The 24,433-nt window shown below is 41.9% G+C and overlaps 2 protein-coding genes and 1 long non-coding RNA gene across 5 annotated transcripts; 2 read left to right on the top strand and 1 right to left on the bottom strand.

Annotated features, from left to right (window-relative positions):
• Positions 1-6,584: 6,584 nt before the first annotated feature.
• On the top strand, positions 6,585-13,656 carry wbp1la (WW domain binding protein 1-like a). The gene is made up of 5 exons (XM_046402873.1): positions 6,585-6,816; positions 7,800-7,902; positions 8,975-9,136; positions 9,670-10,153; positions 13,164-13,656. The coding sequence occupies exons 1-5, from the start codon at positions 6,754-6,756 to the stop codon at positions 13,207-13,209; spliced, it is 858 nt and encodes a 285-aa protein (XP_046258829.1). The 5' UTR covers positions 6,585-6,753; the 3' UTR covers positions 13,210-13,656.
• A 3,431-nt stretch (positions 13,657-17,087) lies between these two features.
• Positions 17,088-20,466, top strand: LOC124066477 (tubulin beta-4B chain-like). Of its 3 annotated transcripts, none has more exons than XM_046402870.1 (7): positions 17,088-17,288; positions 17,486-17,594; positions 18,533-18,643; positions 18,894-19,156; positions 19,270-19,592; positions 19,690-20,028; positions 20,169-20,466. In XM_046402870.1, the coding sequence occupies exons 1-7, from the start codon at positions 17,232-17,234 to the stop codon at positions 20,314-20,316; spliced, it is 1,350 nt and encodes a 449-aa protein (XP_046258826.1). In that variant the 5' UTR covers positions 17,088-17,231; the 3' UTR covers positions 20,317-20,466. The 3 variants fall into 3 exon arrangements, with proteins under 3 accessions (XP_046258826.1, XP_046258827.1, XP_046258828.1); XM_046402871.1 differs by having other exon boundaries at positions 17,115-17,288; positions 18,912-19,156; XM_046402872.1 differs by lacking the exons at positions 17,088-17,288; positions 17,486-17,594 and adding an exon at positions 17,642-17,820 and having other exon boundaries at positions 18,515-18,643.
• Positions 20,467-21,725: 1,259 nt separating this feature from the next.
• LOC124066479 lies at positions 21,726-22,923 on the bottom strand. The gene is made up of 2 exons (XR_006844613.1): positions 22,669-22,923; positions 21,726-21,901 (listed from the first exon to the last, which is right to left on the bottom strand). It is a non-coding gene; the product is annotated as an uncharacterized LOC124066479 (long non-coding RNA).
• Positions 22,924-24,433: the final 1,510 nt, after the last annotated feature.

Here is a 24,433-nt window from a genome sequence, read left to right as displayed (position 1 = left end):
ACTCTCATTCATAACTGCCAATTGAGAGCTTTAGTTATGAATGAGTATCCACTCATCCACCAAATCCATAAAAATCTATTTGATTTGACCAACTGCAGCATAAATACAATTGCTGCAAGCGTAGACAGTTTCTTCCCAACACACATACTGCATTAAAGGTATTTTATTCTTTTGTAAGTGGACAAACTAAAAATATCCTTTTGTATTGCCAACATATTTGAAGGAAATAATCAAATCAAATTATTATATAACACATCAGAATTATCATTTTTAAAATAAATATTTTGGGTGATGAAAATGAGTGGTTGATGATGATGTTTGGGTTCAGCATCAGCCCTTGAATAAATGGGCCTGTAGTTAGCCATGCATTTTCTTGTCTGCACATGTCTTGTGTCAGTCAGGGTTTAGACCACTGTAGGAGAAAAAAAGGCTCCTGCTCACCCTCTCATCCCTGATACCCATGCCTTGGGTGACATCATCCATTTCAGAAGGTGCTACATCATGAGGCACAAAGCTGCTGTCAAGCATCGGCCCCATGGAAAATGCCACACTGTTCATCCAAACACTTCAAACAAGTCTTTGTTTAAGAGCTGCAATTTCTCTGCCTGTCTTTAGTTTCTGTCTTTTCCACTGTGGTGATTATTTTATGCTCATTGGATGTTGTGAGCACACTATCTAACCTCTGACCTCCTTGACTGACTGACAGTCAGCCATAAACCTAAAATATGAAACTCATATTATATTTTTATACTGCAATTCATACAAGCACAAATAAATTGAAGTGACTATGTCTGTTTTTATTTATGACGTTTTTGCCTTCATCAGATATATGAAAGCATATGAACAAGCGTTGCATATGAACGCAAGCGCAGTATGGTTAACCTAGTAGTTTGTGACTGGGGAGATTAGCCCAGTTGGCTAAAAGCCGCAATGCTCATGGTGCTTGCTCATGGGGGAATGTTGGGTTAATTAAAGAGTTTGGTCTGGACCTGCTCTAATAGGAAAGTGTCATGAGATAACCTTTATTGTGAATTGGTGCTATATAAATAAACTGAATTGAAACTGAATTGAATTGATTTTGTCACCGCAGATGAAACGTTGTTCGAACCCTGCAGGCCACTGTAGCATTTCAGTGGCATATCTAATTGGCTCTTCTGATAGACTTTTGTAGAGAGCACTGATCAAATTGTTTCAGGCACCCTGTTTATCCCACTCTCAAAATAAGCACTCTTTTTCTTCCATTTGCTTCCAAAAAATGCATGAGCTAACAGCTCAAGATCATTACCATAGCATCATCATCATGCCAAAAGTCTGAAATGTCTATTCTAAAGAAGGTCCTCCTGTGGCACTCGTCCCCGTTCTAAGGAAGTGCTTTGAGAAACTGAGAAACACTGGACCCCCTCGCCAGTTTGCATTCAGAACAAAGCATTCCATGGAAGATGCCATCTCCACTGCCTTCCACTCAGTCTTCAGACACCTTGACAAGAACACCTACATCAGAATGCTGTTTGTTGATTTCAGCTTAGCATCTAACATAATCTCCCCCATGAAACTCATTGGCAAACTTCACACAGGGCTCACAAACAGACCCAAAACAATTCAGATTGGCGGTCACACATCCTCCATTCCAGTGTTCAACACCAGAGACCCCCCACGGGAAAAGACAATACCCATCCCGGCCACAGCCTGTTCACCCTGCTGCCTTCTGGCAAGCAATACAGAAGTATCAGCTGCTGTACCACCAGACTATGGAGCAGCTTCTTTCCTCAGGTTGTGAGACTCCTGAACTCATCCTCCACACTCCACCATAGTTTTGTTGAGAAAGTTTTGTTTTGTGTAAAAGATAAAGGCACTACAGCTTGCATTATGTTGTACAGTGCTGTTTTGTAGAGAAATGAATCTTGAGCCTTGATTAGAGTTTGTTCAAGGTGATAGTATTTGTGGAATGTCCAAAACATTTTAAAGCCAAAAACATTTTAAAGAGTAGTTAATCAGTTACTTGGATACTGTTGTGGATACTATAGTATTTTAGTAAGATCTTGATTAACCCTCATCTCTGGGGTGAACCTTTAGTGGGAATTTCCACAGTATCAGCTCAGGGGGCTGCTACAGCTATCCTAAACAAACAGCGTAACCACAGCAGGCACCTGTCACACATAGAAATCCACCATCCTGTGACTCATTCCCTTTCATACAATGGCTAACCTGTAATTTACCCCCAGCACTTAACAAGACCATCACCGTAACTTGAGGAGATGTGAAGAATCGACCACTGTTTTCTTTGGCCAAGTTCACTGGAGCTGAATGGAGCGGACACCTCTTTTCACTGGATGTGAGGCTTGTTTCCTTCAGCTCTGAGGCCTGACTCTGATCTGCAGTGGTGGCATGGACAGAGGATTGGATATCAGAAGCACCTCACTGCTTGAGTTTTGTGGGATTTCTGGACAGGCAAATGTGTTCAAAGAGTTAGTGCAATGAGCAGTTTGTCTGACCTGAAGACCCTCCATTTGGCTGCAGAGGGCTCCTGTGAATCCTGCTGAACACATATTTGTACCAATGGTGCCATCTGGTGTTTATAAGGTGAAGTCCACATGTTGATCGTAGCAGTGGAGCCTTTGCTGTTGAAGATAAGATAAGATAACATAAGATAAGATAACATAAGATGTTATTGTTAGGAGTTATAGAATGAAACATATATCCCTCTTACTCCTGGGGTAGGGAGAGGGGGGATATGATTGCCTGAGTGCCAAGTGTTCTTGTTCAGTTCTTGTTCTTGTCCAGCCTTTTCCAGCCATTGGTAGAATTTCTCGATATCACCCACTTCTTCTGTCTGTGGTACATGCCGCGCAGGGGCTCCTACGTTCATGATATTTCGTCCTCCTCCTCCTGTGCATCCCTGGGGGCCATCTTCCCGCTGTATTCCTTTATCTTTGTTGTTTCCTCTTGGACAGTGATTCTCACACTCGTTAGTCTCACTCACAGTGAGTGATGGATACTCCTCTTTGGAACTGGTATCCATAGCCACATTTTGTAATGATCTGGCTAAGGAGTCTCACACCTATGGTTTGAGTTGACCTCTAGAGTTGTCTTCCACAGCTCCATTGAGTTCTTTATGAAGGCTCTTAGTGTCTTGTTGATGTTGTACATTTCCAGGCATTCCAGTATCTATGTGTGTGGCATTGAGTTGTAAGCTTTGTTGTAGTCAATCCAAGCGGTGCACAGGTAGGTCTGCCTGGTCTTGCAGTCACGAGTCACTGTTCTATCAACCAGTAGCTGGTGCTCAGCTCCCCTGGTATTGTAACCTATTCCTTTCTGGGTCCCACTCATGTATTGAGCCATGTGCCTACTGATCTCAGATTAGCCACTCTGGGTGAATAACACTCATGGAATACAGTTAGCGTCTTTAGCCAGTAGGCTTGGATCATATCATAGCCTGGCACTATCTAGCGCTTCATACCTGTTTGTCCGATGTTATGTGATGCTTCCTTCTCCCATATGTTCTTCCAGTACTGTTCAGTCTCAGCCCTGGGTGGATCTGTTCTCATGCTATTGCCCTGCCACTGGGAGTACACTTTGGATGGTTCAGGGGAGAACATCCTGTTTATTCTCCTAGCTTCTGCTTTTGCCTTTTGTTTTTTTCTTGATCTTGGCCTCCATCCTCCTCTTCCATGGGGACAATGTTCTTTGTTTCTCACGGTGTTCACCTTCCAGCCAAGCATCTCTGAGTTTACTGTTGCTGTCTTGTACATCATCTCATTGGTCTTAGTTGTTGACTTAGTAGAGATAGTCTAGTCTAGATAGTGTAGTGCTGCAGTCACATCTTCTAGCAGACTTTCAGAAAGCATGTTGTCACAAAGTCATGGTAATCAACCACGGGGCAGCTTTGTCATGATCTTCATTTTCAAGTCAGCTGCCCTAGTGTTCAAGGAAACTGTGTCTGTTATTGGGGCTTGATACCCAATCTCAGAGTGTGAAGATGGTGACCTGTCATCCTGGCTCCCCCTTGCCAACGCATTGATGCTGTACCTCATCAATCTCTAGTTGTGGTAGCAGTTGCTGTTTACAGATGTCGGAGCACTTCTAAAAGTTGCTTCTTTGTTTGCATAGATACCGGTTTTAGAAGCATCCATCCATCCCATATATTACATACACACATGTGTGTGTGTGTATGTAATATATGTTATATATATATTTATCATGTGTAAAATCCCCTTTTTCACTTGCGAAATTATATTTCACAAGCGCATATAAATAAACATTGTGTACATTATATACGCATTATGTGGTAGTATCATGTGAGATTCTCTCACATGTGAAATGTCTGATAAGACACACCTTAGTATGTCTTAATACGTGAAATTTTCTCCCCCTTTCTAATCACATGGTCAAATGTAAAATAGATGTTTCCATATATGCTGTCTTGCATTGTTACATTTTCAGATTTCCATGTGATGCGGGATGAAAGAGCACTAAATGAGTAATATATGGATGCATTATGTCTTCATGTCTAGAAACAGTGGCCAGCTGTTTCAGGAAATTACTGAGCTTTATTTAAAAATGAAACTGTACATTTGTGAGGTGTTTATAAAAGTTGCTCATCGGTAGTTTTTATTTTGAAAGTAGATTAAATCCATCAGCTGGTGTCTTATCTGTCCCATGCAAGTCTCATCTTTTACAAGGAAACAAAAGAGGGAAAATATCTTGATTTATGCAACTGCTTACACAGCAGAATATGAGCAGATTACTATCTACTGAGTATCCGGGCAATGTGTCCCTACACCTTCTGTCCCATCAAGAATACATACTCATTTCCCCAAAAAATCCCTAGAGAAATATGAGTTGAAATTGACTGTATCTGTGCCACCCCCCAGCCCATACCCCCAGATACAAATTTCCCAGCCTCCCATACCAAGCCCTCCCAGTTCTTATCCCTCACCTGTCAGTCATTCCTGGGTCCCTGGTGCTTAGGGGACCACAGGGCTGTCAGACCTCCAGCAGACCCTCAAAGAAATATCCTTCCTCCCGTCACAACCCACCCGTCCCTCCCCTACCTCACCCCCATCCCTCTCGGGCCTGCCAAACAAAAATAAAGTCACATTGAAGAGAGAGAGGCCAGGGCTCCTGCTTTTCAGATCAGTCAGTGGATACCTGATTGTCACTCACGGGTTGGGCTTTTAATCCTATTGTTTCTCTGACAGGATTACTCTCTGTGGTCCTTCTCTCCCTGTGGCTGCACGCGGGAGAAAGGCCAGATTAAGGGGATTAGCGTGTATCCTCCTGACTTGTCAAACTGGGATGTAAGGAACCATTGACTTTCTTGGGGACCCTGAATGAGGAAAGGCAGAGAGGTGCCTAAAGAAGAGGTCATGAAAGGCAGTGAACAAGCCAAAATTCCTGAAAGGACAATGTGATTTGTTTGCTTTTGTTCCTTCAAACTGAGCTGAAAGTTTCAAAGGAACAACCCTGAGGAGGGCAGAACCAAGAAATATGGAGAGAAAGAAAATAAAACTTAACTTAATGTTTGGTACTCTGACTTCATATTTCTGGAAAGAAATTCTCTCTCACTCATCCACATGGGACCATTAAACTGCCCGACATGTGAAGGATGCACACCAAAGAGATGCAGTATAAAAAAAAAATGTGTTTTAAAACCAATGTGTTTCATCTTATGGCCTTGCATGTTCATCATGCAACAACATTTAAAAGGAAAATTTGAATCTTCTTTGTAATTTGGTTTTTAATAAACACTCTTGCACTACATAATGTTGAAATATCTTGTAGATGAGTTCTTAGTTATAGTCAACTTTGTTTGTTTTTACTTCTTTTTTTTTTTACTTTATCACGTGCCTACACAAATTCCTGCTTAAGTTACCACAAACCAATCAGCAGAAACTGCTATTACATCAACAATGTGCAGAAAGTGAGAAAATAGGGGTTGTTAAGAGGGGTCCCCAAGAGAATTAATCCTGATCTGGACAGAGTCTACAGATGATAAATTTGTCACATTTATTTTGAATAACAAAGATATGGGTGAATGACTTGAATTCTCGAAGGCCCAAAACAAAGGCCAAGGCTGACTTAGAGTTCAGGAATATTCATTTTGGAGACTCAATAGTCAGATGGAAGCTTCTTTTCATCCACGTGCGACGCTCTATGGCCTGATTTAAGAGCCATATTAGTGACATCATCCACAGACCTAAACTCATTTGCTACTGGAATCTGAGTAATACACATACAGTGGCACCATAGTGTTCAGAACTGTGTCTGTCCTTCTAGATAGCATAGCCTTATGGAAAACACACAAAATAAAGTGTAGCAGCACTTATTGATGCTGACATTAACTTTAACTACATAAACTGATTACAAAACTATAATCATTATTATAGTATGTTATTGTTAGTTATTATAGTGGTATTTACAATTACCTATTCAGTCTCACCCCTGCATTTCGTTGAAATTACTACCTGTCGAACACAGACAAAATTGACCCCGCCTACCTGGTGACACATAATGACTACGTCAATGAAGCACCATTTTAGAGTGACAACACAAAAAGCCAATCGCTGTGCTAGAAATAACTTTATCCATGAATGGACCAATGAGAGACGGCAAGAGCAATCTGGAGGAGCCGTTGTTGAAGTTTAGCTAGACTTTTTGTTTTGGTTAGCCACCAAACCTGAGTTTTTGTTAACAATGTGACTTTAAATGAACAGTTTAGCAATCAAGTAATATTAGTCTGTAATATCTTTGACAATGGGGTTAATAAAGGTCAACGGTGGACAGGAAAATGCAGTGACGGCGGCTACAGTCGCAGAGGTAAGTTAAAGTGAACAGCTAAAGTTACCCAACGTTCTTTTACCGTACAGTTTGGCCGCTAGGTACCCAGCTAACTAGTTTAACGTTAAATATAGCTAGCTAGCTTGTTAGCTAAAACATAATCGACCGGTTTAGACAAACTATGTAATCTTCACTGTTTGGTTGCTGGAAACAAGTTTGTTGGTTGATTTATAAAAGCTATCTGCCATTTGCCTGGTACTGTTAGGCCAGTTGTCGAATTCGGCTCAGTTGTCAAAAATAAGGATGCTAAAGTTAGCATTGTTGTTAAAATAGGAAATAAGACCAGGCTTTCGTAGGTAATTTTGCTAGGATGGGCGTTAGCACACGGTCTGGTTTGTTTTTAACAGCAAATGATACCAAAGATTAATTCATGCAAATCGTGAAGAAGCTAGTATTGTTATTTATTATGTATGATGGTCTAATCGATTAATTGAATACTGAACAATTAATCGGCCATTATTTTGTTAATCAGTGGGGGATCGCAGGACTACGTGATACAGTTATTGTATTTTTTATGACCGTAAAACTTTATCATCAACATTGTGTATATATCACTATGAATATGTTTTTTAGAGCTTTAATAATCCTACAACAATGGCATTTAAAACTTAACTAGAAATCGCTGTTCAAAAGCAATGTTACAAAGTAAGCATTTTATGGATGTATGATAATAATTCTAATAAAAATATGTAGGTTGTGTTGTGTTAAATGGTTTGTTGCCATTGCCTCGTTGTCCAATTAGTGTTTTAAAAAATTCAGCTAACTGATAGATAGATAGATACTTTATTGATCCCGAGGGAAATTCAATAATAATAATGTGCATGCATTGCAAGAAAATGTTGTGGTAAGTAATATACTTTCTAAAAAAGCCCAGCTTTTTTTGTTACTGTATAAAATGCTGTAAGTTGACCGCTTTTTCAGCCCAGTGTGTGTGACAGTGTAATATGTTTGTGGATTTGCAGGCCAAGTTGGTGTGCCAGGGAGTAAACAACCAGAGCTACACCTGTGAGTGGGGTCACTGCTGTGGAGAGGCACAGTGCTGCAACTACTATTATGAACTGTGGTGTGAGTTCCCCGTCTCTAGCTTACCTATTTTTTCTCAGTATTTGAATGGTCCCTTTTCAATGGCACAAAGCAGGTACACACAAAACTGTAAGTATATAAATTTGTCCATAACTCCATACTATACTGGCTCATGCAATGTGCCTATGCCATATGTTTTTAAAATAAAGGAAGTCTTCAGTGCAAAAAGAGGGAGAAATTGGAATGAAGAGCTGATGTTTGATAAAGGTCAGGAGTTGTACCAGTTAGACGAGTGGAGCTGTGCTCTGTGGCTAACATGCACTTGTTTACTGTACTAGTGCTTGGCTGCCTGGTTGTCTCTCTCATGTTACAGAAGCAGCCATGTGCAATTTTAATAATAACTCACAGCCTTTCAGAGCAGTATCTGATATTTTCTTAAAACAAAACAAACAATACTATCATGATATTTTCTTTTATGCTACTGTGTTATTTGTCAAAGTCACTGCATCAGTTTTTAATTAATAGTTTCAATGCAAAGTTTTGCAGCTGCAGTTCATTTTGTGTTGTGTTGAAAGCCTTGACAGCTAGACAACAGTGTCTCCAGCCATTTAACTCTTCCACTGCAACATAACAGCATCACCTGGGACAGAAGGAAGTTAAGCACTAGTGTAAACACAAAGAATTCAGGTCCATGAAACACTATAACACAGTCTACATCCTACAGTCTAGTAATATATTGAACTGCAAACCTTGTATACCTGTCATATCACTAGAGACTTGCCAAAACAGCTAAGAAACTTTACCACATGTAACTACATTTTCAGCACTAACCTTGTATCAAAAACATACACCACAAGATGGCAGAGTATAGAAAAAAAAATGTTATTTATACATTAAAAGTTTGTCTTGCTTTTTGTGCAACAACACTATTAAGCAGCGCCTTTGAGAAGTTTGTCAATAAACAAAATTAATATAAACATGTACATACTCAGCAGACTGACTTATCAAAAATTATCATTCTGTCCGTACTGAACCTCAGATTTGAACAGACTTTGTATCATTTGCTCAGATGTGTGTTAAGTGGGTTTTGTTCTATGCACTGTGGGCTCTCCAGGGTTCTGGTTGGTGTGGACTCTGATTATTATCCTGACATGCTGCTGCGTTTGTCAGCACTGGCGTTCAAAGCAGCGTTTCCAACAGCAGCGCCGGCAGAACGAGATCAACCTCATTGCCTACAGAGAGGCTCACAACAACTCTCAGCTACCCCTGTATCTCAGTAAGTAGCTTTCTGATATGTTGCTGCTGCAGCACATTCCACACATAGTTAGTCTCTATTTCTCAGACATATTATCAGCCACACATCACACAGGTTTTTAAGTTGTAAAACTGAACTACCATCCACTGAGTTCCAACAAATAGAACTCCACCAATATAATTCTAATTATTAGGATTAGTGCTGATCAAGCTCCTAATAAAGCTTTTAACTCATACACGCAAGTTTCTCTCTTTTACCAAACTAAAATGAGCTTAATTACCTTGTTAACTCATCATAATACACACGTCATTCCCTAAAGTTTGGAGGACTCGCCAGATACAGATTTTTAAAAAAATCAAACCAAGGCTAAAAGCTCTATAGAGCTGAAAGAAACTGCCGAACTGGTGATTTTTCTCTGTGGTTTCATCATTATGAGGATGTTAAGTGGAAAACTGAATGAAAAGTTGCTCAGAATCATCTCTTAGGGCAGCTTTTTAATCCTGTCATGGCACGTTGACTTCTTTCAGAGCAGTTTGTGTTGTGTTATTCTCCAGGATTCTTGCCCTCTTACCTGCTGCCAGCCTATGAAGAGGTAGTTGACCGCCCGGTCACGCCTCCTCCTCCCTACACCCCTCTTCAGTCAGCACCTACACCCACAGAACCACCTGAGGAATCTTCTTGTCCACACTCAGCTATTTCTATGCCTAGAGATGCTAATGTAGAGCTCTCAGCTACTCCAGAGGTCACGCAGAGCCACCTTCAGAGCATGTACAACCCCAATAAGGACTTGACACCAAACAGGTACCGGCGCTTCACAGGGGATTCTGGAATTGAAGTGTGTGATGGCCAGGAACTGTGGGATCAGCATGGCTTTGTAGAAGGAGAAGAAGAGACCGAAGAAGAGGCAACGGGGCGAATGGAGGAACTGTGTGATCAGTATGATCCCCTGACCTTGGAACATGGCCACATGAATGATGCAGTCATTCAGGAAAACACGGATGGACACACAGCTGTGGATACAGAGCCACAGTCTCTTAGGTAATCCAAAATAATGTCTTTCCTGTCTGCAGTCCTTAAACAAATCTCTGCAGTCACTCAGGCAATATCATACCTTTGACGCTCAGGGGTTGGTCTGTTGTACATGTGTCAGTTTTACTAGCACCAGCACATGTGCAAGACCTGGAGACAAATAAAAGGTTTGACTACATATTTGAACACTTCCCCAAACATTTTAAGCTGCATCATGCAGTTTCTGGTATCATGCAGAGAGTACATGTTTCACCAAGCTCCACTCCTCATTTTTAAGTTGAAATTTGTACAGTTGCTACTTGGGTTTAAAACAAAATTTCCCTATCAGGATGCAGCACTGATATTTATGTGTGTGTTTTTTTTCACATTTACAGAGTTCTTCAACTTTATTCAATGTTTCTGAATTATAGTACTCCATGTAATTAAAGGGGCTGTTGCCCTGTTACTGACTGTAGCGTTAGACTAGTATAGCTGCAAGGTTCAACAATCTGATCATATGTACTGTGAGACAATATCGATTAGTCAACCCTGTACACTTTGTAACATGGTAGCAAGAGCTCAACCAATACTGAATTGTATTGATGCTTCAATAACTATGTAACCAAAGATTTTTTTTTTATTTCTTTATTTTTTTTATTTTTCACAAAACCACCTAACAGCAAGACTTTTCATTATGTTTTCGGGTTGTCCATCTGTCCCACTCTCATGACCGTGATATCTCAGGAACACCTGGAGGCAGTCTCATTACATGTGGGACGACCGTACACTTGGACTCAAGGAAGAATTAATTAGTGGTGAACTGATTTGATGGTCAGTGCTCACTGTGACATTACAAAACATGGCTTTTTGCCATAACATAATAATTCACGCAATAATTTTGACCAAATTTCACACAAATGTGTGTTAAGCATCCATGTCATGAATTTGTAACTTCTTTGCAGCAACGTCCACGTTTGGGACACTGTAGTCCACCACATGATGATACTGAGCTTTGACAATTGTTGTTGCATCACATGACCTCTGTATCCCTCACTGTATATATGAGTCTGGACAGACATGGATGTACAGCTTAACTGGTGTGTGGAGGCGTACAATCACGAGGGGGTAGTTCTAGTTCTAAAGATTCTTTGATTTTAGTTATGAAAACATTTTGACCTAAATATGTACCGCTACTGTATGAAGACAAACATGTCAGTGCCCTCTGTTTGACAAACCAGGAAATGGAAATATTGTTTCTAAATACTTCAAACAAACCTTTAACATGCTTGTACTCCCATTTCTCATTGATTTTGGCTTCTAAGCTGATAATGATATCAGTGCTAAGATATCTCTAATGTCTCAGGTTGCATTACAGCATTGTAGAAACCAATGAGCAGCGTTGCTTTGGTTTTCCTATCAGTCTCTATAATTACATATATCGCACTTGGGTTTTATCCATTCCATCCCCTCATAATAGATGAGCTTTAGTTCAAGTTCAGTTCTCCGTGCTACAGTAGTTGTGATTATCTTTTCCAAGCAAGCACAGCTTCAACACACACACACATACACAAAGAGCCTGAGCAGTGTCATGTGGATGCATACATACCAGTCTTTAGTAATACTGTACATGAAGCTTTCTATTGTTTGTCATCTTTGCTGGCTGAAACATCTTTGCATATTGGATTCTGGTGCCTTTCAGCTATTTGCTAGTTTATATATTTTGGCCTCGATATGTGAAAAAAAATCAGTAACATCAGTGGCAGAAGCATTTTGATTTATCTATCCAACTTTTACCGTCGATTGATGCTTAGTGTACCTATGCGTTTTCATCATAATGGCATGTAGGTTTTTAAGACTGTGGCTTGAGCTGCTGACAGGGCCACAGCTCAGCCACAGGAAGTTTGTTTCTTAAGTTTAAGATGTATATTGTAGCTCTTAAGGACAGTTGTCACATGATTGGAGGTTTTGCAAGCTCGTTCTTCCTTTGTTCCTTTTGTAGCGATGTTGGCAGTTTGAACGTGCTTTCTCTGATTGAAAGAATTTTAAAGTCAGTTAGTGTATCTGTTGAAAAGACATGAAAGAGTGGGTAAAAATTTATGGATTATTGTTTACAGGGATATCAGTTCAACTTCCCATGTCAGTGAATGATAAACTACAGTGTCATGACCTGCTTTCGGTCATGCCAGTATGTGCAATAAAGTTTATTACAGTTGGATTTTGAATTTTAAATTAATTGGCATGTCATTCTTTACTGAAATTAACTTATAATCTCTGTCTGGGTATTATGAAGCTGTAAATCTGTAACTTTCTGAGTCAGCAGTGAGAGCAAATTAAAAACATTGTTGGAACTACAGCAAATAATTTGGAAAAAGGCTCCAGCCAGTGAAGTCTGATACAGCGGTCAATGTTTACATAGACGAGTTGTGAGGTTTCTCCAGAGCACTGCTACGCTATGATAACCAGCCCCACACCGCCGTCCAAAATAATCATTAGCAAATGGAATCATAACTATACCTAAACTTAACAAACAGATTAATTTTACTGCAGTTGTCTTGACATACAGCAGCAGAAGCTGTTACTCCACTGCTGTGGGTACAATCAACGTCAAACAGTATACTGTCTCTGTATAATATGAATGTCACGTAGGCTGAAAGATTGATTGTTTTTGTGAAGTGTTATGAAAGTGATAATTGTGTAAAGTCAGGAGAGGAAGAGAGTGGACTGGAGAAGCTTGGACAGGAAGAGAAACTGACAAGAGCAGAGCAAACAGTCCTGCTGCCAACCCAAGTTTATTTGTAAATAATAATAAAAAAACTTTTAAGAGGCAATAATTTGTTAAATCTTGGCCTTGCTAAGATGGTCATTGTAACATTGTTTAAAAGGCAACAAAGATTAATTTTAAATAGCACCAGTGCCATGCGATTGATTTTTCACCAGCAGCTCTTAATAAATATGCTAAGTAATAAATAAGCTTTCTGATGATCATTAGCTCTTGTATGACTTTTCAGTCAGGTGACGTATTACTTTTCTCATGCCACAGTGCCATAATGTGGAGCCTTATGCAGCCTTTGAAGGGAGAACTTTAACGAAGATCTGGAGTCTCTTACTTTGACTCGGTGACTTCAGTGTACTCTTTCCATGCAGCATTAACAGTTTGACATCTGTGTTGAATACTGTACTATATTGCAATTTATCGACATTTAAATAAGAATATCTGAAAGTAATACCATCACTGTGTTTATTCTGAAAACACAAACAGCAAGTCTGTGTTTGTCATAGTCCATAAGTGTGTGTACAAGTTATGTATAGTTTAAGTTAATGACTGGTGCAGGTTGAAAATATATTCCTGCTGTTGGAAGGTTGACAGTACACTGAGGGAACCAGCTGAGCACTTTTTCCACATATGCAAAATTGGACAGTGGCCTTCAGCTTGCGGTGCTACGCTCTGTATATACTGTATGACCTTTATTATCTGCTGAAATAAAATTTTATTTTTCTGTATATAATACACTTATTAAATATCATGGAGGAAACATGGCTACATTTCTTGTAAGACTTTACAACTGCAAGTTTTTAGCAAACTAAAACTACCGGTACATGTATATAGTACATTGAATTCCAGCTGAACCTCAGATAAAAGTCTAAAATTATATTGTCTATAACTACAGGAATTTGTTAGAATTTCAAAACAAAATTAATGACCAGTTGCACCAATAAAACTTGAGAGCTTTGAAAAATATGAATATTGAGATCTAAATGTAAAATGTGAACAAAAGAGGAATATTTAGCAGAAACAATATTAATAAAAACTATTTTGGAAGTACAAATTACTAAAAGAAAAATGAAAATCAAGGCATCAGAAATGTACTTTTCCATTACTGTCCAGCAGACAGAGGAGGAAGAACTCAGATCTTGCACTTAAGTAAGACTAGCTAAAGTTGAAATTACAAGTGTTGGTGTCAAAATATACTTGAGTAAAACTACTCATTGTGCAGAATGGCGTGTACTAGAATCAAGTATATACACTATATTATTATCTTCCAGTGTAGCTTGTGAATTTTCCTTCAGGGATCTATAAAGTTTTATCTTATAATGTTCTGTCATAATTTATTCATTGATTATATTTCGAATTGTTAAACTAAATCTACAAAATAATCAGTAACCAAAGTTATCAAAGAAATGTAGTGATACAATACTTGTTTCTGAATTGTAGTGGAGGAAAAAAGTAGTAATGAAGTAGCAGAAAATGGAAACACTCAAGTAAAATACAAGAACCTCTAAACTGCATTTAAACACAGCACAGTTACTTTCCACACCTGCAGAATAAAATGGAAGGGATTAAAGAAAACACTTCACTGTGTTCAAATGCTTAATGTAGAAATCCAAGCTGAATGTCTTGGTGTGTAGACATTAGGCAGAAACAGTGAAAGAGGAAAGCTTGTCCACGTATGTTAAGAAGGCTTGCAAAGTTTTGTCAGATTATGAGGAGGAAGGCAAGTCAGATATGTTAGAGTAAAGCCCCAAAGCGTCCACTTACAAAACAAACAGCCGTCTACAGAGAGACTCCAGTGAGAATGAGGTCAACAGCGAGGTTCCACCATAGCATGTTTAAAAGTAGAGGAAAAGATACCGTTTTCTAAGGAACTATTTATAATAAATAAAATAATGGGACCCATAGCATTAAAAACCTCTTTGAGAAATTTATTGGGAATAACATCAAGAATACACGTGGCTGAGTTTGAGCGTGCCACAGTATCTTCTAAGGAGTGTAGCCAGATTTTTTTAAAATTAGTAAAGAAAAGAAAAAAAAAAAAGAAAAGCAGTGTGTATCCCTGTGGGTGTGTGAAATCCAATCAGGTGGTTTTATTAGATTTCTGATGCTAGTGACTTTCTGGCTAAAGTGGGACTAAAATTTATTGCACAGACCCTCAGATGGAACAATAAAAACATAGGGAGGGGTAGTGCTGTCAGAATCAATGACTTAAAATAAAATCCTTGGATTTGAATGATTATTTAAAATCAGGTTGGAGAAAAATGACACTCTGGCCTCTTTAACTGCCTTTTGATAAGATTTCATGTTTTCATGCCAAAAAAAAGTAGACCAGCTCCTCTGTGTTGAAATCTGGATTAAAATTATTTAGAACGGCAGAAATGAAAGTAAAATGCTCAGAGAACAAGCTAGCAGATGTAGAGTTAAAAAATACAGGTAGGAGTGGAGTGAGTAGGGAGTTGGTGAGTTAAATTGACTCTGAATAGAACTGCTTTATGGTCAGACACACAGATACCCCTTCAAATGAGCTGGGTCCTGAACTTCCTGAGTAAGGCTAAAGGATTCTAAAAGGTCCATAAAATCAGACACAAGTGGCTGAGAAGGGCAACAGACATGGATGAGATCACCTAAAATGAGAATATTGCTGTACCTTGAGATAAGATGTGATAGAAACAGCGCACTCTTGGATAAAAACGTTGTTAGGCTTAGGTGGTCTATAGATTATAAGAACAGTCATATGGACTTTAGATTGGATCATAAAACCAAAGTGTTCAAAAGAGGTTAAATGGTCATGTAAAATAGGTGTGCATTTTAAATGCAGGCTAATGTAAGGTTAAAAAAAAGGGGGAACTAACAGGAAACAACCACAAGCAATAATAAGCAGACACAGAATTGGACACAGCAACATAAAAAGTACACTCTTCATCATGGGGAAACATCTGGCAGGTCACTGAGACCAGTGTCATGAAAAACAGACACTGAAGCATACTTGAGTATTATACAATAAATGCATTAAATGCACGGACGTAATTTGGGAGTGGGGGCAAAAGGCCGTTTTGGTCCCCTGCACTTTTTACCGTCCAAAAACAATGTTACGCTACTCTATAGTAAACAGAGAGCCGTCAAGCACTAGGACCAAGCGGAAAACGGCCGCTCAAGCTGAAGCCTGTTTCCCTTAGTTGAGACCGCCCACAAGCTCCTCGATTGGCTCTGCCGTTTCTTGTGTGATTGGCCGTCCCTGCTGTCACTCCACCTTGTTGCTTGCACACCGTCTGCTAGTCTGCGCTCAGGAGTCCGCGTTAATCTGTTTCTGTTCTGCCTGGCCTGAGTCACGTCAGCCAGAAGGGTTGTGATATCAGAGGTTTCATTTACATTAACGTTTGAATCGGTGTCCATGTATGTGTGTTTGGTAATTAGGCGCAGCAAGGATGTCTGAAAAACAGTGGACATAAGAGACTTCTTTAGAAGTCAAAGTGGAAGTTACTCAAAGAAATGCGTTACACCATCCTGCAACACCTTCACTGGCTCCAATAAAGCAGCATATCCACTTCAAGATCCTCCTCATCATTTCTCAATAATCTTGTAAAGTGTATTTGTTTAATTGAGTAGAGTTTTATTCAAAATACTTGCGTCCCCCTCCCCACCTCTGAAATCAAAATTTGGTCCTCGCCGAGGACACTTTAGCCAGGAGCAAGTGGAGACTCGGGAGAGTCTCGGAAATCATCAAAGGCTAAGATGGACTCGTGAGACGAGCCAAAATCCCGCTGGGAGAAAGAGAAGTGAATAATAAAGGAGAGCGCAGCAGCAAACTTTCCTTTGTGGAGCGTCCAGTTCAGAAATGAGTTTTGTTGCTAGAAGCAGTTTAAGCACAATGTAGTTATGAAGTGTGATACAGTTTCCTGTGTGGTATAGCGTCAATGTTTGAAGGGTTATTTTTCCATGGGGAAATTATGTGTTTAAGGCTTCCCTGCTGTAAAAATCTATAATTCGGCGGGAGTGTAAATAACCCAACGAAAGGTTTATTATTACCTGATTAATATTTCTGAAATATATGTTTTTATATTAGCTTTGATTTTGATAAAAGTGAACGATAGTCTGTTCACATTTCCCGACTATGGCATTGTCAGTGAGGGTACAGTTCTCAACAGACAGTGGAGTTGCGAACGCGTAATGTTTAACAGCTTTAACGAGTTTAACGGAGCCGTAATGAGGCACAAGCTCTTACTGTGGTCGTAGTTTTTGTGTTTATTCAATGTGGACTATGTTAAAGGAAGAAAATAAACTGCGAACTTCACCAGCCGTCAAGATCATTGCCATTACATATTACGGGAATCCATAATGAGGGAAATCGTATACATGCAGGCAGGCCAGTGTGGAAACCAAATTGGTGCTAAGGTGAGAATATTTTTTGTTTGAAAGTGAGGTCTCAGCTCACTGAAAAGACGGGCGGGAGATAAATTAGCTTAAGTAGCAACAAGGCTAATGATAGCCTGCCTCGGTCGTACGGCAGACTGGTTTGAGTCGCCGGGGTAAATCACGCTAGTTAGTCATCTAATTTAACGCACAATGTTTCTGTTTTTCTCTCATTGTAGTTCTGGGAGGTGATAAGTGACGAACATGGCATCGATCCGACCGGGTCATATCACGGAGACAGTGACCTGCAGCTGGAACGAATCAACGTCTATTACAACGAGGCAGCGGGTTAGCCTTAATATCACTTTGCTAAAGATTCCGAGCTACACAGTTAGGTTATCTAACTAATTTGTAATGGAGCCAAAGTAATTCAACACCAGTCGGAAAACTTGTTAGTACCCTAGCTATCCAGCAGGGGGCCCTTATCCCTTCCTACCCTTCCTAGCTACCGTCGCCCTGTTTCCCTGTTTCCATGACACAACAAACCTCCGGCTAACGGAAATGTCCCAAACAAATATCCAGTTAGTTTAACTTACGGTAATATTGTATAACCCATATAAGCGACTAACTTTGTTTTTGTAATTGAAATAAGTAAGAAGAAATAAGACACTGTATTGTCATTAAATGATATTGTAGCGTCCAGCCGGACGTGTAAGAATGACGAGAGTTGTTCAACAAACCTCCGTTTATTCACGAACAGTCGGTTACTGTCGGCCGTAACCACGCCAAAAGAAAATCAACAAGGTGTCCCACAAAACAACCACTCTCGCTCGCTCCCCGCTCAGACTCCCTTCTCCCGGCCCCTACTCTCTCTCTCTCAGCTCCCCCGCCCTCTCGCTCTCACATCCAACCACACATACATTCACGGACCGCAGGAAACTATAAAACTCCTAGCTCTCAACTCTAACTACATTAACAACATTAACAGCACTGAACGTTCTTGCAGGGACGTTACAATATGTAACAGGAGAGCTATACGAGGCATTAGAGTTTACAGTGGTCGTTTGTGACCAAAGATCAAATTCATCAATTTTGTATGGAGCTTTGTATGGGACCCCATATAGATATAACCCCAATAAGAAGTAGTCACTGCTGCTTATAAAAAAATAATGGCCAATTGCTTTGTTCACTCAGCAATTCAAAAGTATGTCGTATGTATAAGAAAAAGAAAGATGAGCAGGTTATTGTTTGAGTAATTGTTTAAGCAACTGTGTTTTCATTTCCAGGCGGGAAGTATGTCCCTCGTGCAGTGCTGGTGGACTTGGAGCCAGGCACAATGGACTCCGTGAGATCTGGTCCCATTGGACAAGTGTTTCGACCGGACAGCTTTGTCTTTGGTGCGAATTTTAAATGCGATCATAAGATGTGTGTTTTAAATTGGGTTGATGAAATTGCATTGCTGTGAGTAAGCATCTAGAGTCAGTCTTATTTTAAAGTTGAATATCCAAAAAGCGAGGTACTGGTGGTAGTATTGGAGCCAGTCTCTTTCAGTGCTTTCACTGCTCTCTGCAAGGAACCTTTCTTTTACTTTGCATGTATGATGAAGTCATGTCAAGTAGATACGGATTCAGGTGGTTTTAATTTCTGCATTTGCACGTTACACAGGCCGGAGCGGAGCAGGTAACAACTGGGCTAAAGGCCACTACACCGAGGGAGCTGAGCTGGTGGACTCAGTCCTGGATGTGGTGAGAAAAGAGGCCGAGAGCTGCGACTGCCTCCAGGGCTTCCAGCTCACGCACTCCCTGGGAGGAGGCACCGGCTCTGGCATGGGCACGCTGCTCATCGGCAAAATCCGAGAGGAGTACCCAGACCGCATCAAGAACACATTCAGCGTGGTGCCTTCACCCAAGGTTCGCTTAATACACAAGAATATTTTATCGTTAAATATTTGTCCCCCAGCTTGGTCCTCTGGGCTTCATTGCTGTTTTCTGTTCCTCCTGTCGTCTGCGCTTTCCCGCTCCAGGTGTCGGACACAGTGGTGGAGCCATACAATGCTACCCTCTCCGTCCACCAGCTGGTGGAGAATACAGATGAGACCTTCTGCATTGATAACGAGGCCCTGTACGACATCTGCTTTCGCACACTGAAGCTCACCACGCCCACCTATGGTGACCTCAACCACCTGGTCTCAGCCACCATGAGCGGGGTGACTACCTGCCTGCGGTTCCCTGGCCAGCTCAATGCTGATTTGAGGAAACTGGCTGTTAACATGGTGCCCTTTCCCAGGCTGCACTTCTTCATTCCAGGGTTTGCCCCCCTGACCAGCCGCGGCAGCCAGCAGTACAGGTGGACAGTCGGGAGCCTGATTTGTTTAAACTGTCAGTCGTCAAGTTTTATTTTGACGCGTTTGAAATAAATCCTGACTCAAGTGTCTTTTTTTTAGGGCGTTGACGGTTCCTGAACTCACCCAGCAGATGTTCGACGCCAAGAACATGATGGCAGCTTGCGACCCACGGCACGGGCGTTACCTTACAACCGTCTTCAGAGGCCGCGTGTCCATGAAGGAGGTGAACGAGCAGATGCTGAACGTGCAGAACAAAAACAGCAGCTACTTTGTGGAGTGGATCCCCAACAACGTGAAGACAGCCGTCTGCGACATCCCTCCCCGCGGCCTCAAGATGGCTTCCACCTTCATTGGCAACAGCACAGCCATTCAAGAGCTGTTCAGGCGCATCTCTGAGCAGTTCATCGCCATGTTCCGCCGCAAGGCCTTCCTCCACTGGTGAGTAAAAGAAGAGTGCCGTCGGGACAGCGGTGTGAAGTCCACGTATTTCTGCTGGACTGGCACAACACCAAACGTTTAGCCACGAGAGTTTGGCTTGTTTGTCAAAACGCATGCAATGAAATAATGATGTGTTTCAGGTACACGGGCGAGGGCATGGATGAGATGGAGTTCACAGAGGCTGAGAGCAACATGAACGACCTGGTGTCCGAGTACCAGCAGTACCAGGACGCCACGGCCGAGGAAGAGGGCGAGTTTGAGGAGGAGGACGAAGAGGACATGGCCTAGACACCTGCTGTGACCTATTTTTTTGCTGTTTGTTGTTATTTTTACTATGCAACAGTAAGCGCCGGGCAACTCGTAGTCCTGTTATTGATATTTGGCTGAAAATCAATCATTTGTATGGAAAAATTGTTGTTGTGATTCCACTGAAAGTTATCAAATCCATCCATCCATCCATCCATTTTCTATACCGCTTATCCGTCAGGGGGAGCTGGAGCCTATCCCAGCTGACTACGGGCGAGAGGCGGGGTTCACCCTGGACTGGTCGCCAGTCAATCGCAGGGCCAACACACAAAGACAAACAACCACACACTCTCACACTCACACCTAGGGGCAATTTAGAGTAGCCAATTAACCTAATGTGCATGTTTTTGGTATTGTGGGAGGAAGCCGGAGAACCCGGAGAAAACCCACGCAGGCACAGGGAGAACATGCAAACTCCACATAGAAGGGTCCAGACCGGGATTCGAACCTGGAACCCTCTTGCTATGAGCCGTTGATAACCAAGTTATCAAATGATAATACGGAATTCTTGTCCAGCCGTGGTTTTCAAACATTTCCTGTTCTGTGTTGGCACTGTTCTCGTTGTGCTCCTCTTCTTTGTTCACTTTCAGGACATGAATGTTTTTGACCTGTCCCGTTTCCTCTGGGTTCAGACGGTCGTTCTTTAGCAGATTGAAGTCATTTGTCAGACAAAAAGAAAAACCTTTAGAATGCACTGAACACTAGTAGTGTCAGATTTGATTTGATTAAAGACTTTATGACTTGTTCCCAAGCTGTGTGGGTTTTTACTATTTCTCTCTACTTATGTAAGTGACTGAGGTGAACGTAATATTAGATGGTGATTTTGATGACGATGATGATAATGCTTCTACACATACACATTCTCATGCATTGGCGTGATTAAAGCTGCTCACTTGTGTAAATCTGTTCAGCCTGGTCTGCCTACAAGGGAGCTCATGTTGAGACCGAATCCCAGTCCAAAAATATATTTTTCTGTCGCTAACTCTAAGTGGTTGAGATTGAAACTCAAAATGTTCCTGATGCATCGTTACAACATGCACAACATGAAGACATTTTGTAGCTGGTTTAATGCATCTGTTAACATTTAAATGGCAGTGTAAGACATGTCCAACATGAAGAATTCACAGGGAACAGCTTATTTTGGTTGTACTGCCAAGCAAGTTCAAATGCAGACAGATATCACGTTGTTGGTTAGCTCTTTACCTGGGATTTGTCCATGATGACAATCTATCCTTTAATATCCTTATTACAATGCACAGGTGCATAGACAAAACACAAACATAGCGTCCAGCACATTATGTCAGATCAAAGCCGACGGTAAAGAAAGTGAAGCAGTCTGTAGGAAGAACAGTAGAGTCTTCTTACTTGGTATGTTATGAATTTTCTCCATAGCTGCGTGTCTGCTGGCTGCTCTCTGATCCGCCTGTTAAACTCTTGGGTCCTCCCGGCCAAAAGCGCAGCCCTCTGCCCCGCCTGGACGTCCTGATTCTGCTGTCCCTTCCCCTGCAGCCACAGAGCCGTGGAGGAGTCATACACACCGAGGGGGTTTACTGATGACGTCTGCACTCTGTCGACACAAGAAAAGGTTCAGGTCCTGGACCGGTCGTCACTCAGTCGCAGGGCTGACACACAAAGACAGACAACCACACACTCACACACTCACACATAGGGGCAATGTAGAGTAGCCAGTTAACCTAATGTGCATGTTTTTGGGATTGTGGGAGGAAGCCTGAGTACCCGGAGAAGACTTTTTATACTTCCACGCTTCCAAATAATCTACTTTTCACTCCGCTACATTCAGGTACAACTTAGGTTAGAAGATAATTTGTGGATTTGATTTAAGAATACAAAATATAATCAATTAATTATAACGTAGCCTAATATTATAGGTTAAGACAAAAGAAGTTCACAACCTACCCAGATAAACTATAAAAAGTAGCTGTGCCAGCTTCAGTATTAAAATGGTGAACACAATAATGCATCAGTATTTATATTCCAACAGGATAATATTATAATATGCTATTCTGAATAATGACCACTTTACAAAATTTAAATGCATGACTTTTACTTGTAACAGAGACTCTGTATTGTGGTGTCACTGCTTTTACTTAAGTATAGGATCTGAGTACTTCTTCCATCTCTGTCAAATCCTGTAATTCTGAGACAGACCTTACACATTTGATAGGCAAGTAAAGCCATCATTTTAATTTCCAAAATTGTTGATATTTTTGCCTAAAATCAGTTTCAGTCTGGATAGTTCTGTTGTGTTTGAAGTCATACTGAAATAATAACGTTAGCTGACGTTTTTGGCCTTGTAAAGTCTGCCTCTCCTACCAGACTTTCCTCCTTGGTTCTCCTCATCATCACTCAGCAGGAGGAAGGCGACGGCATCGGTGCACTCAGGAATGGTTGGTAATACGGGAACAGAGGGCTCGGACCTCAGCAGCCGGCGGCTGAGTGGAGAGAAGCGTCGGTCTGCCGCTTTCTTCTCGTCCCCGCCTTTCTGCTTCTTATTTGAATCTGATTCATCCCAGCTGACTCCCTGTCTGCGAGGGTCCAGGCCCAAGGACGAGCTGCCTTTCCTGCATTACCTGGAACACACAGAGAGGTTCAGAATTATCTTGAAAATGATAACCCAGTATATTTTTAGCTAAGTGAATATCTACTTCCAGTGCATGGAAGGCTTTTGCTTGATACAGTCATTCCCAAGCTCAGTGATGCATTTAATGTTTGTCATTTGTAATAAACTGTAGAACCAGATGTTTTCCTGGACTCAGAGGGGGTACCTAAGGTGGGAGGTAGGCTCAGTCGCTCAACTTTTCCTACCCCATTCAAGGATTCAAGGATTCAAGGAGCTTTATTGGGGGTGTTAGCAGCAGCAGGGGCTACAGAGGTCCTCCAGAGTTCAACAGTCTCACAGCTTCTGGGAGGAAGCTGTTCCTCAGTCTGGTGGTCCTGCTCTTAATGCTTCACAGCCTCCTGCCTGAGGGGAGAGGGGCAAACAGTTTGTGTGAGGGGTGGGTGGGGTCCTTCATGATGCAGGGGGCCCTTTTCCTGCACCTGGAGGTGTAAATGTCCGTGGTTGTGGATAGGCTGCACAGTCTTCTGTACAGCTTTCACCACCCTCTGCAGAGCCTTCTTCTCTGCCGCAGAGCAGCTGCCGTGCCACATGGTGATGCAGGAGCACAGGACGCTCTCCACCACACATCTGTAAAAAGATGTCAGGACTGAGCTCCCCAGTCCGGCACGCCTCAGCCTCCTGAGGAAGTAGAGGCGCTGGTGTGCCTTCCTGATGAGGCAGGAAGTGTTGTTGCTCCAGGTGAGGTCGTCCGTTATGTGGACGCCCAGGTACCTGAAGCTGGAGACCACTTGCACCACTGTCCCTCCGATGTACAGGGGAGGAAGGGGGAGATGTCTTCCCATTCTGAATCCACGATCATCTCCTTGGTTTTTTCCATGTTGATGCAGAGGTTGTTCCACCTCCTGCCTGTAGTCGGACTCGTTGCTGTTGGCGATGCGTCCAAACTTCACGATCAGGCAGCTCGGATGTTGCGCTGAGCAGTCGTGTGTTAGCAGGGTGAACAGAAGGGGGCTCAGCACGCAGCCCTGGGGAGAGCCGGTGCTGAGGGTGATGGGGAAGGAGGAGATGTCGTGGATCTTCACGGCCTGCGGCCTGTCCGTCAGGAAGTCCAGGACCCAGTTGTAGAAGGTGGAGCTCAGTCCGAGAGCACTGAGCTTGTGGATCAGCGTCTGCGGAATGATCGTATTGAAGGCTGATGTAAAATCCACGAAGAGCAGGCGGGAGTAGGAGTCCATAGGAGTCCTTATTTTCTAGGTGGGTGAGAGCTGTGTGGACCACTGAAGATATGGCATCCTCTGTGGATCGGTTCACAGTGACGTCTATGCAGTCTTTGATGCGGGCCATGACCAGTCTCTCAAAGCATTTCATGACTATTGGGGTGAGGGCTACTGGCCGATAGTCATTCAGGCTCGTCACTGTGGAGGACTTGGGGATGGGGATGATCATGGTGGTCTTCAGACAGGTGGGGACCGCCGCAACACCACCCCACACCCCACAGTCATACCGCAAGGACAACAC

This window comes from Scatophagus argus, chromosome 10 (genome assembly GCF_020382885.2).
Source record: "Scatophagus argus isolate fScaArg1 chromosome 10, fScaArg1.pri, whole genome shotgun sequence".
NCBI lineage: Eukaryota > Metazoa > Chordata > Actinopteri > Scatophagidae > Scatophagus > Scatophagus argus.
The sequence above is the reverse complement of the archived record's forward strand: the minus strand, read 5'-3'. Positions and strand labels throughout refer to the sequence as shown.

What these genes read in the sequence shown, in the direction of transcription:
- wbp1la (XM_046402873.1), top strand. Translation starts at nt 6,754, where the DNA reads ATGGGGTTAATAAAGGTCAACGGTGGACAGGAAAATGCAGTGACGGCG. An exon ending in TCAGCTACCCCTGTATCTCA is followed by an intron (nt 9,137 to 9,669) that starts GTAAGTAGCTTT and finishes GTTATTCTCCAG; the next exon opens with GATTCTTGCCCTCTTACCTG. An exon ending in ACAGAGCCACAGTCTCTTAG is followed by an intron (nt 10,154 to 13,163) that starts GTAATCCAAAAT and finishes CTCATGCCACAG; the next exon opens with TGCCATAATGTGGAGCCTTA.
- LOC124066477 (XM_046402870.1), top strand. Translation starts at nt 17,232, where the DNA reads ATGAGGGAAATCGTATACATGCAGGCAGGCCAGTGTGGAAACCAAATT. An exon ending in GAAACCAAATTGGTGCTAAG is followed by an intron (nt 17,289 to 17,485) that starts GTGAGAATATTT and finishes CTCTCATTGTAG; the next exon opens with TTCTGGGAGGTGATAAGTGA. An exon ending in GCGTGGTGCCTTCACCCAAG is followed by an intron (nt 19,157 to 19,269) that starts GTTCGCTTAATA and finishes TTCCCGCTCCAG; the next exon opens with GTGTCGGACACAGTGGTGGA.